An 18,598-nucleotide genomic window follows, 5' to 3' on the forward strand; every position below is an offset into this window, starting at 1 on the left:
CAATCTCAATCTCAATCTCCAAGATCCTATGGAAATGAAAGACCAATAAGAAAGAGAAAAGCTCAAGGTGCTGGCTAGAGAAATACATGACGGAGACAATCAAAGCTTGACATAGGAGGTAAGATCTCTTGATGATGTTATTGTGTATTCTATTTCCTCCCTTGAATCCAAAATGGCTGAGGAGGCAGGTCTTACCATGCCCCCACCCCAGCCATGATTGTCTTAGCTTGGAATTGTCGAGGTTTGGCTCGGGCCTCGACAAAAAGATCTTTATGAGCTATAATAAGGGATATTTCCCTAGATGTGATTTTCTTGTCTGAAACAAAAATTCCTACTAGTAAAGCTAGGAAATTTTTGGAGAGAATGGGGTTCTATAATCTAGATTTTGTGGATCCAAAATGAAAAAAAGGTGGATTGATTGTTGGCTGGAAATTAGGAGTAAATATGGAAGTGGCGTTGAAAGCAAGAACTTAATCAACAGCCTTGCATTTTCTGACCTAGTAAATGAACCATGGCTTCTTTCTCTAGTTTATGGGCCCTCAATTTATAGTGAAAAATGTCAGTTCTGGGTATCTATAAGTAAAATGGGGGAGGTTTTCAATGGAGCTTGGCTTTGTATGGGCGATTTTAATCAAGTCTTGTCCCAAGCAGATAAAGTGGGAGGAAAGCCAGCTGCTAATCTTCTAGTGGAGGCCCTTGGTCAGTAATAGAGGAAAATGGGCTCATTGATATGATATTCTCAGGCAATCCATTTACGGGATCAAATAAGAGGGAAGTCTAGCTAATATCAAAGAAAGGCTGGATAGAGCCTTCGCAAACGACAGATGGAGATTTTTGTTCCTAAGAGCGATTGTCTATCACTTTCCTGCCTCAACTTCAAGGAACCCCTATGTATAAAGTTTGTAGAAAAATCAAGGAGACAAAAGAAGAATTCAAAAGGTGGAACTGTGAATGGTTTGGTAATATACAAACCAGAATCCGTGAAAGCTGAGATCAATTAAAAGAATTCCAGAATGTTGAGCCCACTATAGAAAACCTGAGAGCTGAAGCTAGTGTTTGTGCAGACCTCCAAGAATGGCTTAGAAGGGAGGAGATATTGTGGAAGAATAAATCTAGGAATAATTGGCTTACCACAACTGATCTGAACATTAAATATTTTCACTTGTCCACAATTATCAGAAGAAGAAGGAACGTCATTGATTTTCTCAAAAAGCAACAAGGCCGATGGATAATAGGGAAAGAAGAAATTGGCCAATGCTTTGTGGATTACTTTATCAACCTGTTCTCTACTTCCAACCCCCATGTTCCAAACAATTTGGAAAATCTCATCTCTCCAAGTCTGTCAGAAGAGGAGGTGGAGATGTTAGCCTGTATGGAGATGTTAGCCTGTATGCCATCAGTAGAAGAGATTAAGGATGTTGTTTTCAGTCTAGGCTCTCACATGGCCCCAGGCCCTGATGGTATGTCAGCTCATTTTTATAAATGTTACTGGAATGTTATAGGGGGTGAAATTGTAGAAGCAGTAAGCAGTTTCTTCAGTAACATTCTTAAGGAAATCAACCACACTTTTATAGCCTTGATCCCTAAAGGTAGTAATGTAGCATCGGTGAACCAATTTAGGCCAATAAGTTTGTGCAATGTTCTTTATAAGATTATTTCAAAGCTTTTAGCGAATAGACTCAAAAAGGTTTTGCACAAATTGATCTCCCCTTGGTAAACGGCCTTTCTTCCTGGGAGGAAAATTCAAAAAAACACTTTCTTGGCTCAAGAAATTATCCATGAGATGAAGAAGAAAAAAGGGAAAACAGGTTAGATGGGACTTAAAATTGATATGGAGAAGGAGTATGATAGAATAGAGTGGTCTTTTCTCAAGAAGGTGATGACAAAATTTGACTTTTCTCAAATCTGGATTCAATGGGTGATGCAATGTGTTACTACTACTTCTTTCTCTATCTTAATCAATGGGAGTCCATTTGGGCATTTCAAACCTCAAAAATGACTGAGACAAGGTAATCCTCTCCCACCTTTTCTTTTTGTTCTTGCATCTGAGGTGCTATCAAAACTTATAGAAAGGGAGGCCATTTCCAACAAAATCAGTGGGTTCAAATTGGCGAGTGACTTAACCCCTATTACCCACCTGCAATTTGTAGATGATCTATTCATCTTTGCCCAAGCAAATGAGGAGAATATGAACCAGATCAAAGTCTGTCTGGACACTTTTGAAAAGTAGTCTAGACAAAAAGTGAATTTCTTCAAATTTGTAATTATTTTCAGCAAAAATATGTCACAAGCTTACAAAAGGTGGTTGGCCAATTTGATAGGCATAAATGCCTCAAACAAAAAAGAGAAATATCTTGGCCTTGTAATGGTTTCGAGTAGAGAAAAGAAGGCTGCAGTAGAGGAAATCATAGAAAATGTGAAATAGAGGCTTCAAGGCTGTAAAATGAAAACTCTTTCCCAAGCAGGAAGAACCACCCTTCTATCCTCAGTAGCTACAGCTATGCCCTCCTATCAAGCATCGTCTCTACTCCTCCCCAAAAAGGTATGTGAAAAACATGACTCCCTTAACCAGAATTTTTGGTGGGGTTGTAGTGATGAGAAAAAACATGGGCTCTATCTCAAAAGTTGGGACTCTATATGCACTCCAAAAGCATTAGGTGGTCTTAGTATAAAGAAAACTAAGGATATAAACTGACCTCTTGTAGCTAAATTAACTTGGGAGGTGGCTAGTAATGCAAAGAAGCCATGGGTAAAGATGTTTCAGAAGAAATATGTGAGGGGTAAGAATTGCATGAAGATGCCTATGCCCAAATCCATCTCTTGGTCATCTCAGAGTATCTTTGGCTGCAAAGATGTGGTAAAAAAGGGCTTTGTCATAAAATTGGAAGTGGGTGGAATACTTGGATCTTGGATGATGAAGAATCAGATTTCACTCCTAAAGTTAAAAGTGGAGTTGTTCTAAGTGAGCATTTGGTGGCCAATCTCATAGACCAAGACAGTCACCAATGGGATAGGGGTAAGTTAGTTGAACTCTTTATTCCAAAATCAGTTAGTAGAATTCTTGGAATTCATCTATCACACCAAATCTCCCAAGATCAAATATTTTGGTGCCTCTCTCCATCAGGGGAATTTACAGTTAAATCAAGCTACAATATTCTAAGATCAATAGCTAAAGTCCCCCATCAACATCTGAATAGTAAAGACTGGAAAGATATTTGGAAGCTGAAAGCAAATGCAAGACTCAAACACTTGTTATGGAAACTATCTTGGGGAGTTCTTCCAACTTGTGTAGTTATAAACAACAGGTTCCCCATTCCTTCCGTTGATTGTTGTTTGTGCAAAAATGCCCCGAAAACTCTTGATCACATTTTCGTTCAATGTGACTAGGCATCCCAAATCTGGCTCCTTGCTCCATGGCCACTCAATCTTCAGGATATGGGTAATATTTCCATCTTTGACTAGATAAAGATAATTCTAATTCCTAAAGATCTGCTTGGTGTAGATGATTTTGATGGAAAGTATTTCCAGATCTATGCTCTAATAGTCTTAGACCAAATTTGGGTGACAAGGAACAAAACCAGGTTTAAAGGAAAGAGTTCCAATCCTTTAGAGCTTTCTAGACAAATTTTGAGATCCTATGAAGAACATAAACAAGCCTGGAAAGACAATCTACACAGCCATCTATGGAAAGCAATATGGAAGCCTCCTCCAAATGGGTGGGTCAAATTAAATTTTGATGTTGCTGAAAGAGAAGAAAAAACTTCTCTAGCTATAGTGGGCAGGGGTGACAAAGGAGATCTGATTTTTGCTTGGGCTGAACAAGTTGAACCGGCTCTGGTGGGCGAAGCAAAGGCAGCACTTTATGCCATTAAGAGAGCCATTGAAAATGGGTTTTCTAAAATCATTGTGGACGAAGATGCTTGGAATGTGATAGATCCATTGAGTAATGCTGAAATGAAACCTCATTGGAGTATTGTACAGGTGATTACAGCTATTTTGGATTTTGTAAGGTGTTTTGATGCTATTTCCTTTTCTTTTATGTACAGAAAGGGCAATGTTCCAGCCCATCTTTTAGCCCAATGGGTAGCTTTTGTTAACTGGGTAGGGTCAGTTCCCATCTCTAGGGTCCCTCTCCTAGATATTGAGGCTGTGGAAAGAGATGGTTCCAAGCCCTCCCTTCTTTTGTACTCTGATATCAATAAATAAAATTTTTATTCAACAAAAAAAAAATACCTATTTTAGGAGGAGGGAAATAGATGTAGGCTAGTTGATTATCTCTATTTTTGGGATTTCTTTGGACTTGTTAATTCTTACTAGTTTGGGTGGCACGTGCAAGGCCCGTGCAAACTATTAAATGATAAAATTAAGATAGACTTTGTATCTGAAAAAGTATGAAATCATGCAAATAAAAGTGTATATCATACAATGTTAATCTCATTTGTATAAAAAAATATACTACAAAAATTTAGGGTATGTGTTTAACAATATATGAATATCTATTTTACTATAATAGTTTCTTAGTATCTATTTCACTAAAGGAAATATTTTTACACTAAAAATTTCTATGAATGATAACGAATATTATCATCTTCCAACAATAATTAACTGGGTTTTGCTAAAACATTGTCACAATATTTAAATTTTCGCAATGAATAATGTCATGTGCTCTTCATCCAATACCTACAACCATCTACAATGAAAATTTTGTGTTATATTCATACTTCCTTCTTTATCGCCTTACATTTTATGAGTCTAGGTATGATGTGTAGCTTACTTAGTTTTTAATGAACACCCATTTTAAGCAAGAAGAAGAAAAAAAAATCACAAAAGATTGTTTCATCGAATTTTCCATTAGATAAAATTATATCTCTAAAAGATTTAAACCTAGCGAATCAATGTTCTTTAGGTAACAAATAAAACACCCTACATCACCATTCCAATTTTCAAGGTATTATTACCACCTAAAACTCAAAATACTTAAAGAAAATTTTTGGGATATCAAAATTTAGTCGAGGTGTTTTAGACGCTACATTTTATTTTATGAATCATAAGATTTCAATAGGGTTTAACTAAGATAGTAAAGTATGGGGGTATTTTCTAGTTTCCCAAAGATTAAGGAGAAATTGTTTGATTTTAAAGTTTAGGGGGGAATTATGAACTATCTCAAACATAAATGATGGAAAGTGTTTTTATATTTAGTTTTTACTTTTTTGTGTTAAACTATGTATTTTTTTATACTTAAAATAGTGCATTAAAAAAAAATACAAAAAGTCAACTCAAGAAAATTGTGCGTAAAACAGTGAATTTTAACTCAACAAAACGTCACAACACTTTAACAATACCTTCATTGTTTTATTACAATATGAATCTATTTCGACTTATAAAGAACTGATAGCTTAATAGTTATGAAAATATTGTTTAACATGTCACAACATTTCACAATGCCTTTATTTTTTATTGTGGTTGGTTTCAATATGATATTTTATTATTTTATTTTAACTTTAAAAAAATGACACCTCAATAATTGTGAAAATATTGTGATAAGCTCCTCGCTATTTTTATATATAGAAATTAACACAAACCATACAAAAATGAGGGCTTAAAGGCATCCTGTGGGAGTGAATGAGTAAATGACAGAAAGACAATATCTATTGATTCTGCTATGAACTTAAAAAAAATATATTAAAATGCAAAACTCACCGTTTATATTTCACCAAAATTCATTTTACTTTTGTTCATTCTAGTCCTCTAGTTTTCAAGTTTATTAAATTAATACTTTTTCATTAACTTTTGTCATAGGTTGCTGCCAATTAAAGTGTAAAAGACAAAAATACCCCGAAATACTTAGAGCATCCACAGCAGTGGAGCTAAAATTTTAGCAATTTAGCTCTATAAAAAGTTACTTTATCTATTTTACCTATACACTTTACAAAAAATGCTGCAGCAGTGGATCTATTTTAGCTTTCAACACAATAAAATAATATAAACATCACAATAAAATAATATTTCTATTACAATAAAATAATACACCCCACAAAACAAAAAAAACACCACAAACCAATCCACCACCACTGCCAACCAACCAAGATCAACTGCCCACAACCATCCAACAACAACTAGCAAGCCAAAAACCACCCACAACCACTGCCAAAAATCCAAATTAGCCAAAAACCACCGCACAAATCATAGAGAAACCCACACCAACAAACCCACACAAATCATAGAGAAAAACCATCACAAACCACCACACCAACACAGCCACAGAGAAACCCACGAAATCCAGCCACGCCACGAAATCCGCGGCGTTCTTGAGTTCGATGAAGGCGGTGCCGATGGAGCTTGGATCGGCAATGGAGCTTGGATCGGCGGTGAGATGGAGGACTAGGCGAGATGGGTCAGCGGCATGGGACAGTGACGTGGGCGATGAAGATGAGGATCGGCGGTGAAATGGAGGATTGGTCGGCGAAGATCAACGATCCAGAGCAGATCGGCGATGAAGAAAGAAGAGAAGCAGAGAAGAACAGGTCGGCGAAGTAGAGAGTAGATGAAAAAAAAAAAAAAAAAAGAGAGAGAGAGAAAGAAGGAAAACGAAGAAAGAAGAGAAGCCGGAAAGAGTGAGAAAAAGAAAGAAAGAGAAAATATTTTTTAAATGAAAGAGAGAAAGAAATTTAATAAAATATATATATATATTTTTTTTTTTTTTACCTTTGAGCTACAGTGCACATCTATTAGATGTGCACTGTAGCTGGAAGCAAAAAAAATTTTGCTATAGCTCCACTGCTGGAGCATCATTTTTTGTGTTTGAGAAGTTAAAAAATAGCAATATACCTATATAGCACCACTGCTGTGAGTGCTCTTAAGGCCACCTAACTACTTTTCAAAAACAAAAAAGTCATTAAATTTAATACAAGCATCTACACTTTTATATTTATATATATATAGAAAAAGACAAAACAAACCATCAAATACATTCAGCCTACTTGTATTTTAAGGGTAAAAGGGTTATTGCAATTATTAAACAAACAATAAACAAAAAGCAAGCAAGGTGCTTGGCAAAGCACTGTTCACAGGCTCATTCGCACTTTATATAGGTAATAGAAAAGGTAATTGTATGGGGAATGGTCCCAGGCCCATTGAGCCTTGGGCCCAAGCCTTATGGTACAGCTCATGATCCCATTCCTGCTGGATCCCTGATCTTGGGTCAGACGCACTTTAAGGCCCAAGCTGAGCTCAAGTATCATAATAGGTCCATCCTACCCTAAACGTATTAGAAGCAAACCCATGCCGATCAATTATACTTCGATCGGGAATGTGCTCGCCGAGAACAGCCTACGTTCTCGAAAGCCCGGTATTGCCTTGGAGAGTATTGCTGTCGAGCAGTCTTTTAGAGGATGGAACTAGTTCCAATGTCATTACCACCATTCCCAATAGAGCATCTTTTTATTAGAAATGATGAAATTGGACCCCATCCACACGAGTAAGATCAGGAAGTAATCATAACACGTCCACCCATCTCAAGCTATAAATAGGGGAATAGAATGATAAGTGGAGGTTGGCAATTCTAGAGAGAAGAGAGAGAAAAAAAGAATGATAGTATCAGCATCATCAAGAAGGAGAGCAACCCGGAGGGAAAAAGAGAGGAGTTCAAGAAAACTGGAGAGAGTCATTGGGTCGCCTGGTATGGGACTACCTATAGTAGGAAACACTAAGCTCACTATATAAGTAAGTTGTGAGCCCAATTTTAGGCCTAGCTGTTAAAGATATTTTGGGGATACACAATTGGCGCCGTCTATGGGAATCTCCTACATAGTTGTAGTTTTGCCGAGACTCACATACAAGGAGAATGTCCGAGAGACAGATAGGAAGTTATGCTAAGAGTGACTCTAGAGGATCTTCTCAGGGATCCGGTTGGAGGGAAATGAGGCAAAAAAGGCGCGAAGACAAGGAATATGAACAGGGGGAAGAACAGTCTGGTCTTGGAGAAGGTTCATTTCAAACACAGCGGACATTATCAGGTGCCTTAGGGCATGAGCGTTTTGACAGAAGGGACGAGCAGCTCGAACACTTGCGAAGGTTGGTAAGGGATTTGGAGTTAGAAGCAAGAGGTAGGTGCCGAAGAAGAGACCACAAAGAGCGTGCAGAGGGGTTGGCTTGTATGAGAGGTGGCTATGCAAAGGCGTCCCATCAATTTGGTTCCCATCGACGCCAAGATTAGTCTCGGGAGTATGCCGACTGGGACTTATTATCTCTTGAAGGGCGACAACCCCGCAATGCTGCCATGGATGCTATGACTCGAGCATTGCATAGAGCTGCTCGATCACCGTTCTCAGGACATATCAAGCATGCACCAATGTCGAGTAGATTCGCTAGGCCTCCATTTAACTCCTATGATGGGAAAAAAATTTGGTAATGCATGTAAGCCATTATATCCAAATGATGTCTTTGCACAGTCATAACGACACGTTGATGTGTAAGGTGTTTCCTTCAAGTCTCGGGCCCACCGCTTTGAAGCGGTTCAATGGGTAGAGGAAAGGCTCGATTCATAGTTTTGCTAAGCTGATTCAGGAATTCGGTGTCCAGTTTATGACCTGCAGCCAAGTGCCACAGCCCATAGACACACTGCGGTCAATGAAGATGGGAGCTGGGGAAACTCTTCACAGCTATACTAACCGGTACTGGGAACTATACAACGAGATCGGATGGGGTAATGAGAAAATCGTAGCGAGCACTTTCCGGTTAGGATTGCCAGAGGACTTCGAATTACGAGATTCGTTGACAAGAAGACCTCCCGAGGATATGAGGCAGTTAATGAGGCGTATAGAAGAGTATAAAATATTAGAGAATGTTTGGCAGCAGAACAAAGGCAAGGCCTCGGTCACGAGCTAGACTCAGCAAGAGGGCTTTCAGTCAAGGTCTCGGAAAGATTTAAGAATTGAGAAACTGGGCGCGCAAGCGAGGGAAGTAAACATAACGTTTAGGGAGCCAGTTTACAAAATTGTGGACCAAATTAAGAACGAGCCATACTTCCGGTGGCCAAACAAGATAGGGGTGACCCATCAAAGAGAAATTAGAACTTGTACTACACTTATCATAAGGACAAAGGGCATACCACTAAGCAATGTAAGGTGTTAAAAGATCATTTCGAGCAATTAGTAAAGGTGGGGTACTTAAAAGAGTTTGTTATCGACCCAAGAAATCAGGAGACCACGCAAAGTACTTGGCCTCAAGGGAATCCCCTTCTGCCTCCTTTAGAAGTGATAGAGGTCATCCATGCAGCTTCAAAGGGAACCCTAGTGACTAGGAGGAGGGGGTACTAGCAGTGGTTCCGATAGAGAGTTGTCCAGATGATCAACCCTCTAAGAAGAAGTTGAAGTTTACTCGGGAGCCCATTGCCGTCAATGATGACACTTGGAAGGGACAATCTAGCCGCACGATGACACTCTAGTGGTTACAGCTCAGATAAATGGTTTTATAGTGAAGAAGGTATTGGTGGACCAAGGAAGTGGTGTTGAAGTGATGTATCCCGACTTGTTTAGGGGACTGGGATTGAAGAAATAGGATATGTCTAATACGACACACCCCTGGTGGGATTTGATGGCCAGATGGTGATCCTAGAGGGACAGATTTCGCACCACGTCAACATGGAAGGCAAGGAGGTAATGATAACCTTTATAGTGGTCAATTCGTTTTCTCTATATACGGAGATTCTTAGAAGGCCATGGATTTATACGATGGGGGCAGTTCCGTCTACCCCTCATGTTAAGGTCAAATTCCGCACCGAGCACGGTATTGCTATAGTGAGGGGAAATTAACAAGTATCTAGGCAATGCTTGGTGGCAGCTGTTAACCGGGAGATTAAACAAAAGGAACTAGCCGAAGAGGTACCCTTATAGCAATTACAGGAATCCTAGAGGGGATGGGGGCTAGCTATGCTGAGTATTTAATAAGAGTAAGGATACTATAGAACGAGGATAGGAGTTTCCAAATTGGAGACAGTATGAAGGACAAAGATAGGGTGGAGATGTTGTTATTGCTTATACAAAATGTTGATGTATTTGCTTGGAGTCCATACGAAGTACCTAGGGTAGACCCCGAGTGTATAGTTCACAAGCTTAACGTAGATCCATTATTTCCCCCAAGAAGCAAAAGCCGAGGAAGTTGGCTAAGGAACACATCGAAGCAGTTAAGTAAGAAGTCAAGAGGCTAAAAGAGGCAGGGGCAATAAAGGAGGCTTTCTTCCTAGAATGGTTGGCAAATACTGTGGTTTTGAAGAAGAAGATTGGGAAATGGAGGGTTTGTGTAGATTTTCCCGATTTGAACCGGGCATGTCCAAAAGACCCTTTCCCTATGCCAAAAAGAAATCAACTAGTAGATGCAACGTACGGGCACCCGAGGATGAGTTTTCTGAATGCTTTCCAAGGTTATCATCAAATTGCCCTGGCTGCTGATGATTAGAAAAAGACAGCGTTCATCTCCCTTAAGGCCAATTATCACTATATCGTGATGCCGTTTGGGCTAAAGAATGCTGGAGCCACTTATCAATGGATGATGACAAGGATGTTTAGGAATAAGATTGGGCATACAGTGGAGGTGTAAATTGACGATATGGTGGTTAAAAGCAAATAGGAGAAGGAGCACATTGATGATCTTAAAGAAGTGTTCGAAGTACTTAGGCGGCATAAGCTACACCTCAATGCTGACAAATATGCTTTCGGAGTGGGGGCTAGCAAGTTCCTAGGGTATATGATCATGTACTAGAGAATAGAGGTCAACCCCGATCAGATTAAAGTTGTAGAGCACCTTAAGTCGCAGAGCAACCCAAAGGAAGTCCAGGTGCTGACCGGCATCCTAGCTGCCTAAACTGGTTCATTTCCAAATTTGCAGATTAGTGCCGTCCATTTTATCAGCTACTGAAAAAGTGGAAGGGTTTTTAGTGGAACGAGGAGTGTGAAAGGGCTTTTCAGGACTTAAAGGAATATTTGGTATGGGCACCTATGTTGTCAGCCCTAGAGCCCGGTAGGGATTTATTCATGTATCTTTTGGTATCCGAGCATGCCGTGAGTACCATGTTGCTGAGGGATAAAAGTGTGCAGCAACCAATATACTATATCAGCAAAACATTGGTCGATGCCGAGATGAGGTATTTGCCTCTAGAGAAGTTGGTGTTAGCATTAGTACATGCTACAAGGAATTTGTCAGGCTCATATCATCTATGTATTAACCGAGTATCCCTTGCAGTTGTTGTTGAAGAGATCTGATTTCATGGGCATAATAGCCAAGTGGGGTACTCGGCTGGGCTCTTTTGACATTAGGTACAGACCGAGGAGTTCGGTGAAAGGTCAGGTTCTCGCTGATTTCGTTGTAGAGTTTTCCCCAAGAAGGGAGATGGAGATAATTTGCCATGTGGAGGTCCAACCGTTGAAGGTATTCATGGACGGTGCGTATAACGCACTATGGGCTGGGACTGGAATTGTCATCATCACCCTAGAAGGGATAAAGCCGGAGTATTCTTTTAGATTAGGTTTTAGGGCTTCCAACAACGAAGCTGAGTATGAAACCCTACTTGCCAGATTGAGAGCTGCCCTGAACTTAGGAGCCCGGGATGTGGAAGTTTACTCGGATTCTCAGCTAGTGATCAATCAAGTGCAGGGCAACTTTGAGGCCAAAGACGTACGGATGATGGAGTACTTAAAATTGGTAAAGCATACTATAAACCAATTCCAGAAGGTGAAGGTGGTTGAAATAACCAAAAGGCAAAATCGACATGCCGACTCACTGGCAATGTTGGCATCTTCTCTGATCGAGGAGGTACCCCAACTGATCAAGGAAGAGGTGGTGGCAGAGCCGAGTATTGATGCGAAGACAAATGTTTCAATGATAACAAAGCCTGAGCCATGTTAGATGAATCCAATCATAGACTTTTTGGCTGAAGATCGGCTACCAGCGGATGGGAAGGAAATGGACAGAGTGCGTCACATGGCTTCACAGTACTAGTTGTCAGCAGATCACAAGTTATACCGGAGATGCCGACTCACTGGCAACGTTGGCATCTTCTCTGATCGAGGAGGTACCCCAACTGATCAAGGAAGAGGTGGTGGGAAAGCCGAGTATTGATGTGAAGACAAATGTTTCAATGATAACGAAGCCTGAGCCATGTTAGATGAATCCAATCATAGACTTTTTGGTTGAAGATCAGCTACCAGCGGATGGGAAGGAAATAAACAGAGTGTGTCGCATGGCTGCACGGTACTAGTTGTCAGCAGATCACAAGTTATACCAGAGATCTTTTAGGGGACCTTATTTACGGTGCCTACCCCCGAGCGAGGTTGGAGAGCTCTTGACTAAGCTCTATTAGGGGGTATGCAGTAGCCATGTAGGAGGACGTACGTTAGCCCACCGAGCGATGACTCAAGGATTCTGGTGGCCACAAATGTACAAGGATGCCACCGAGTATGTTCAGAAATGTGAGCAATGTCAGAAACATGCCCCTCTGATCCATCAGCCTGCAGGGAGTTTGAATCCTATCAGTAGCCCATGGCCCTTCGCGTAGTAAAGGATAGACATTGTGGGCCCGTTCCCTTAAGCTACAGGGAACCGAAGATTTGTCCTAGTAGCCATGGACTACTTCACTAAATGGGCTGTGGCGGAGGCATTAGCTAATATTCGGGATGTATATGTTAAAAAGTTTGTGTGGAGAAATATAGTAACAAGGTTTGGAGTACTAGAGTCTCTAGTATCTGATAACGGATTGCAATTTGATAGAAAGGCCTTCCGCAAGTTCTGTAGCGATCTTGGTATCACGAACAAGTATTCCACACCGGCATACCCATAGAGTAACGATCAAGCTGAAGCCACTAACAAAACAATTGTGAACGGGTTGAAGAAACTACTAAAGGGTGCTAAGGGTAAGTGGGCCGAGGAATTGCCCAACGTTCTGTGGGCATACCAGACGACTCCCAGAAGGTCCACGAGAGAAACTCTTTTTTCTCTAACGTATGGAGTGAAAGCAGTTATACCGGCCGAGGTTAATTTGTGTAGTGCTCGGGTTTCAAGATTCACCCTTACCAAGAATGATGAGTTAATGGTGAAGTAGTTGGATTTATTACAAGAATGCCGGGAGTCTGCAACCATTCGGCTAGTAGAATATCAATAGAACTTGCCCGGCAGTACGACATAGATGTGAAAAGGAGAGAGTTTAGCACTGGAGACTTGGTACTATGAAAGGCAGTGGGGAACACATGTGACCTCAACGCGGGAAAGCTAGCCCCAACTTGGGAAAGGCCATATAGAATTACCGCCACTGTTGGAGCAGGAGCATACTACCTAGAAGATTTGGACGAGAGACCACTTCCCCAACCATGGAATGTTCACAACTTGAAAGAGTTTTACCACTGATGGTTATTATGTAGAAACTTGGGTGGAGCATAATGTCGTGTGTCTATAACGTTATGCAATATGTGATCAATGTTTATGCGTACAAGTGCATTCATACTCTTAACTGCATCGTTATTAATTGTCTCTAAGGACAGAAGCCTGTTCCCGGTTCGACCCTACTCATCGAACAAGTGGAAACCTCATATTAAATTTCCCTAAGGACAGAAGTCTGCTCCCAGTTCGATCCTACTCACTGAACAAGTGGAAACCTTATATTAAATTTCCCTAAGGACGGAAGCATATTCCCGGTTTGATTCTCGATTCGATCCTACCCACCGAATAGGTTGAAACCTTATATTAAATTTCCCTAAGGACGAAAGCCTATTCCCCGTTCAATCCTACTCACCAAACAGGTGGAAACCTTATATTAATATTCTCTAAGGATGGAAGCCTGCTCCCAGTTCAATCCTACTCACTGAACAAGTGGAAACCTTATATTAATTTTCTCTAAGGATGAAAGCCTATTCCCGATTTAATCCTACTCACAGAACAATTGGAAACCTTATATTAAATTTCCCTAAGGACGGAAGCCTATTCCCGGTTCGATCCTACTCACCAAATAGGTGGAAACCTTATATTAATTTTCTCTAAGGACAGAAGTCTATTCCCGGTTCGATCCTACTCACCGAACAGGTGGAAACCTTATATTAATTTTCTCTAAGGACAAAAGCTTGTTTCTAGTTCAATCTTACTCATCGAAAAGTTGGAAACCTTATGTTAAATTTCCCCAAGGACGGAGGCCTGCTCCTGGTTTGATCCTACTCACCGAACATGTGGAAACCTTATCTTATTTTCTTTAAGGACAGAAGCTTGTGCTCAGTTCGATCCTAATCACCGAATAGGCGGAACCCAGGCATTTATTAAGGAAAAAGTACACAATCAAGTGATTGGTTCAATTCTAATTACCAAGTAGGTGCGAACTTAATGTTTATTTCTTCTAAGTGCAGAAACTAGTTTTCAGTTCGGTCTCGGTTGCCAAATGGGTAAAGACATAGTCAATCCTTTCTAAGGACAAATGAAAGAGTGATCTTTTATTACCGATCTGAGGTAAACTTCAATTTGGCTACCCGATCATTACAAATGGAAAAGTAATTTGACAACAATACAACAACTAATTATAAATATGGATAAAATAAATGTCCAGTCACCATCTTAAGATGACTAATCAAACAAAATTTAACCAGTGTTTTGTCACCACATCCCGGTGACCATAGGCAAAACCAAATAAAGGAAAAGTAAATGACGGGAAAGAAAAATAATAATAATAGGCGAGTACGGCATGGTAAGCAATTTTCTTCAGACTTGAGCAGCGGGGTCAGCATACTAAGACAGGGCGGCATTGTCGGCAGTTTGCACTGGCGCATCTTTGGCAGGCCAATCAGTGAGAAATAGTTGTGCTTGAATGTCCTCGGCTGGTAGGGTACCGGGCAGCGCAACATTGAGGTTACTGGTGATTTCGAGATCAATTAACTCCACATGAGTGTTAATCTCGCACAGCAGCTCCCTCATGCTGGGGGTATCCTCCTCGTCAACAGCGCTGGATTGACTTTGAACGGGGGGAGGAGGTGGCGGGAAGGGAATCTACTCAGGATTCCTTAATGGAGAATCGTCTGGCACTCCCATGGCCTGCAGGGCGGCCATCCATCCTTCCTCAAATCCATGTCATCAGGCTTGATAGACAATGGGTTCCACAGAATTCTCTACGTCCGCGAAGCCCTCATTGTACCATTTCTCCTCGCAAGCTCTAAGGACCGCCTTAAGGTCGGCAATCTCATCAACCTATGCCAGGTTTAAAATTTTTGCCTCGACCAATTTAAGCTCCATCCCCCCCTTCCCCAGCTTCACATCCATCTCTGTCCGGGCCTTCTTAGACACCTAAGCCTTCTTCTCAGCGCTCTTAGCAACCTGGCTCTTATCCTTTGCAGTGGCGACGGCAACGTCTTTTAGAGCCTTCTCTTGTTCAGCATCCTCGGTGACCTCCTTTAACCGTTCATCAATAACATAAGCTAGTTGCGCAGCTTGATAACACTACAACGACAAGCATGAAAAGAAAGAAAGTACAAGTGCATTTATATAATGAGGGAAAGGTAGGATAGTGTACTACCGCTATAGTATGCCACTACAGCCGGTTAGCTAGTAATTCATCAGCTCTGCCTAAGAAGAAGTGCACGTCCTCAGGTAGGAGGAGACCTTGTGCCAAGCTCCAAGCAACTTGCCCACCTTCGCCCTTCGCCCAGGTTCTGACACTGGCTATCACTGGAAGGGGATCATTACCGAGCCTAAAGGTGGCCTACCGGCCCACTTCTGGCCGAAAAGAGGATGCTACATGAGAACCAACCTAGGCCGTTGGCCAAGCATCACCGGTAGGCTCTCAAATCGTAATCCCGCCAAACACTCGGGGAGGTGGGTTTCTCGAGGGAATATCATCTGAGACCCTGGGTTGCTATTTTGTAGTATGCTGCCTCTTTCGTGAATGACTAAGAGAAGGGGGGAGTTGGGCTTCTGCCTTGGGGTTGTTGCTGTTACACTACAGGACGAGCGTCGAGCAAGAAGTGCTCAAGGGTTAGCATCCATTTTAACACCATTTCTTCTTTGCCTTGATCGGCCTCTGCTTCAGATGAATTTATGGACTCGGCTACTTCCTGCTCAATCGGCTGAACTAGGGTTTAAGGCTCACCAACGGGTCTGTGAACGGTATGGTTTTGGGAGACGAGATGCGCTGATTTGTCCCTCACAGGCACTAGTGATTCTGTTCTCACTATCCGAGGACCGAGGTCTCGAGCTTCACCTACAATAAGATTGAGGGGGGGGGAAGAAATTAGGATGTCGTACATCGATGTACGACAGTAAGGGGCTATCTACTAACAGGGCTTGTCCAAAAGGCTGCCACATGAAGTAGACCGAATTGCAGCCAAGTATAAGATGGGATGCACGAAGCTACTCGACAAAATTCACGAATATCTTTGACCGGAGCAAAAATTTCAAATCTCTCATGTGCACAACTTTGAGGTCCGGTTTAAACCTCTTACCATCTACATCAAAACAAGACGAAGCAGGTTAATATTTGTTTTAACAAAAACAAGAGCAAGCCAAATACTAGAAATAACACAGTTAAATATATAGGGTACCAACCAACATCACTCAGCGAAGTTGGGCAAGTAAGCTCGCTGGCGAGTCAGTTGCCTCTCACCAGGACATACTCTCCCGCCAATTTTCTGTTAGAGTCGGGAAGGCACGATATGAGCTGTACCCATACATCTCTAACCTTAAGGTAGTAGTCAGATTTAATGTTACCGCACAAACTGTACATGAAGTTTATGTCATAGTGGTCTAGTTGTAACCCATATATTTGGTTTAAGCAGCTGACACAACTCACTAGTTCGTAAAAATTAGGGGGAAGCTGGTCAAGACATAAACCATAAATCATAAGGGTATTGAGTATAAAGGGATCTACAAGGAACCTAACCCCTCCTTCCAAAATGGCCATTAAAGGGAAAACACTACATGAGGGCGTCGCTAAAGAGCAATGTCACCCTCATGGCAGTAGGCTATATTTACATCCTCAGGAATATTGTAAGTTGCCCTAAAACTAGGTTGAGTTGCCTCAATGTCAAGAAGGTGTGAATAACCCATTCCTAATACTAGAGTGAGGAAAAGAAATTGAAGAAAAGAAAGAGGAAAAGAGGAAAACTTACTGGGGCTTTAGAAGGTAATGCTCTTGGTTGAAGGATCTATGCACAGGAGGAGTATGCTCGACAAAGAGAAATTTGAAGGAGCAGGGAAGCAAAAAATAATCTAAAGAAGCAAAAGGAACTATTTACAGGGTGGAAGCATTTGATGGAATAGGAGGCGGGAAAACCTTTCTGAATTCTTTTTATAACACCCACACGTGTAGCCTCAGTTCACGAACCGACAGGTTGTGATTGAGGTTAGACATGACAGCCTAGCATAATGCTCCTTTTGAGAGAGCATTAATGGCCATCTTGTCTATTTAATAACTGACGAATAGGCTCCCCGAAGAGTCTCTTGCGCCTATCAGATTGTCCTTGATTTGTTCACGGAGGCCGGACACAAATCAAAGGGGGGCTATTATACGAGGAATGGTCCCAAGCCCATTGACCCTTAGGCCCAAGCCTTATGGTACAATGCATAATCTCATTCCCGTTGGATCCTTGATCTTAGGCCGGGTGCACTTTAAGGCCTAAGCTGAGCTCAAGTATCATAATAGGTCCATCCTCCCCTAAATGTATCAGAAGCAAGCCCATGCCGATCAATTATAGTTCAATCGGGAATGCGCTCGCCGAGAACAGCCTACGTTCTCGGCAGCCCGGTATTGCCTTGGGGAGTATTACTGCCGAGCAATCTTTTGGAGGCTGGAACCAGATCTAATGCCATTACCACCATTCCCAACAGAGCATCTTTTTATTAAAAATGATGGAATTGGACCCCATCCACATGAGTGAGATCAGGAAGTAATCATAACACCTCCACCCATCTCAAGCTATAGATAGGGGAATAGAATGAGAAGTGGGGGTTGGCAATTCTAGAGAGAAGAGAGAGAGAGAGAAAGAGTGATAGTATTAGCATCATCAGGAAGGAAAGCAACCTAAAGAGAAAAAGAGAGGAGTTCACGAAAACTAGAGAGAGCCATTGGGTCACTTGGCAAGGGACTACCCATAGTAGAAAACACTAAGCCCACTATATAAGTAAGTTGTGAACCCAATTTCAGGCCTAGCCCGTTAAAGATATTTTGGGCACACACAGTAATGAAATGCAATTTGTAGATGCCTAAACTTTAAATTTAAATTTTGTATGATATAAAAAAATTTTATTATATATACTTAGAGCAATACCATAAGCTCTTCTATCTCAAATGCCATTTTCACACATAAAATCCTACTTTTTCTATTTTAACACACCACTTTACAATACCTCATTCATCAAATATTCTATTTTTTCCTTCAACACATTAAAATAATATATCCAACACATTAAAATAATCTAAAAAAAACTTTTACAAATATATATATATAGACATAAAATCCTCCACCACCCACACCCGCAGATCAACCACCACAGCCCACAACCACCGACCACCCCCACAAAATCAACCACTGACCACCAATATTAGCCACCGTACCAAAAAAAAAAACACCACAATATC

At 41.1% G+C, this 18,598-nt stretch overlaps 1 protein-coding gene across 1 annotated transcript; it reads left to right on the forward strand.

Annotated features, from left to right (window-relative positions):
* The first annotated feature begins 11,178 nt into the window (after nt 1-11,178).
* On the forward strand, nt 11,179-11,901 carry LOC142632499 (uncharacterized). The gene has a single exon (XM_075806886.1). The coding sequence runs from the start codon at nt 11,179-11,181 to the stop codon at nt 11,899-11,901; it is 723 nt and encodes a 240-aa protein (XP_075663001.1).
* The last annotated feature ends 6,697 nt before the right edge of the window (nt 11,902-18,598 follow it).

This window comes from Castanea sativa, chromosome 4 (assembly GCF_040712315.1).
Source record: "Castanea sativa cultivar Marrone di Chiusa Pesio chromosome 4, ASM4071231v1".
In the NCBI taxonomy this organism is placed as follows: Eukaryota; Viridiplantae; Streptophyta; class Magnoliopsida; order Fagales; family Fagaceae; genus Castanea; species Castanea sativa.

Coding starts and splice junctions, on each gene's coding strand:
- LOC142632499 (XM_075806886.1), top strand. CDS start 11,179: ATGCTACAAGGAATTTGTCAGGCTCATATCATCTATGTATTAACCGAG.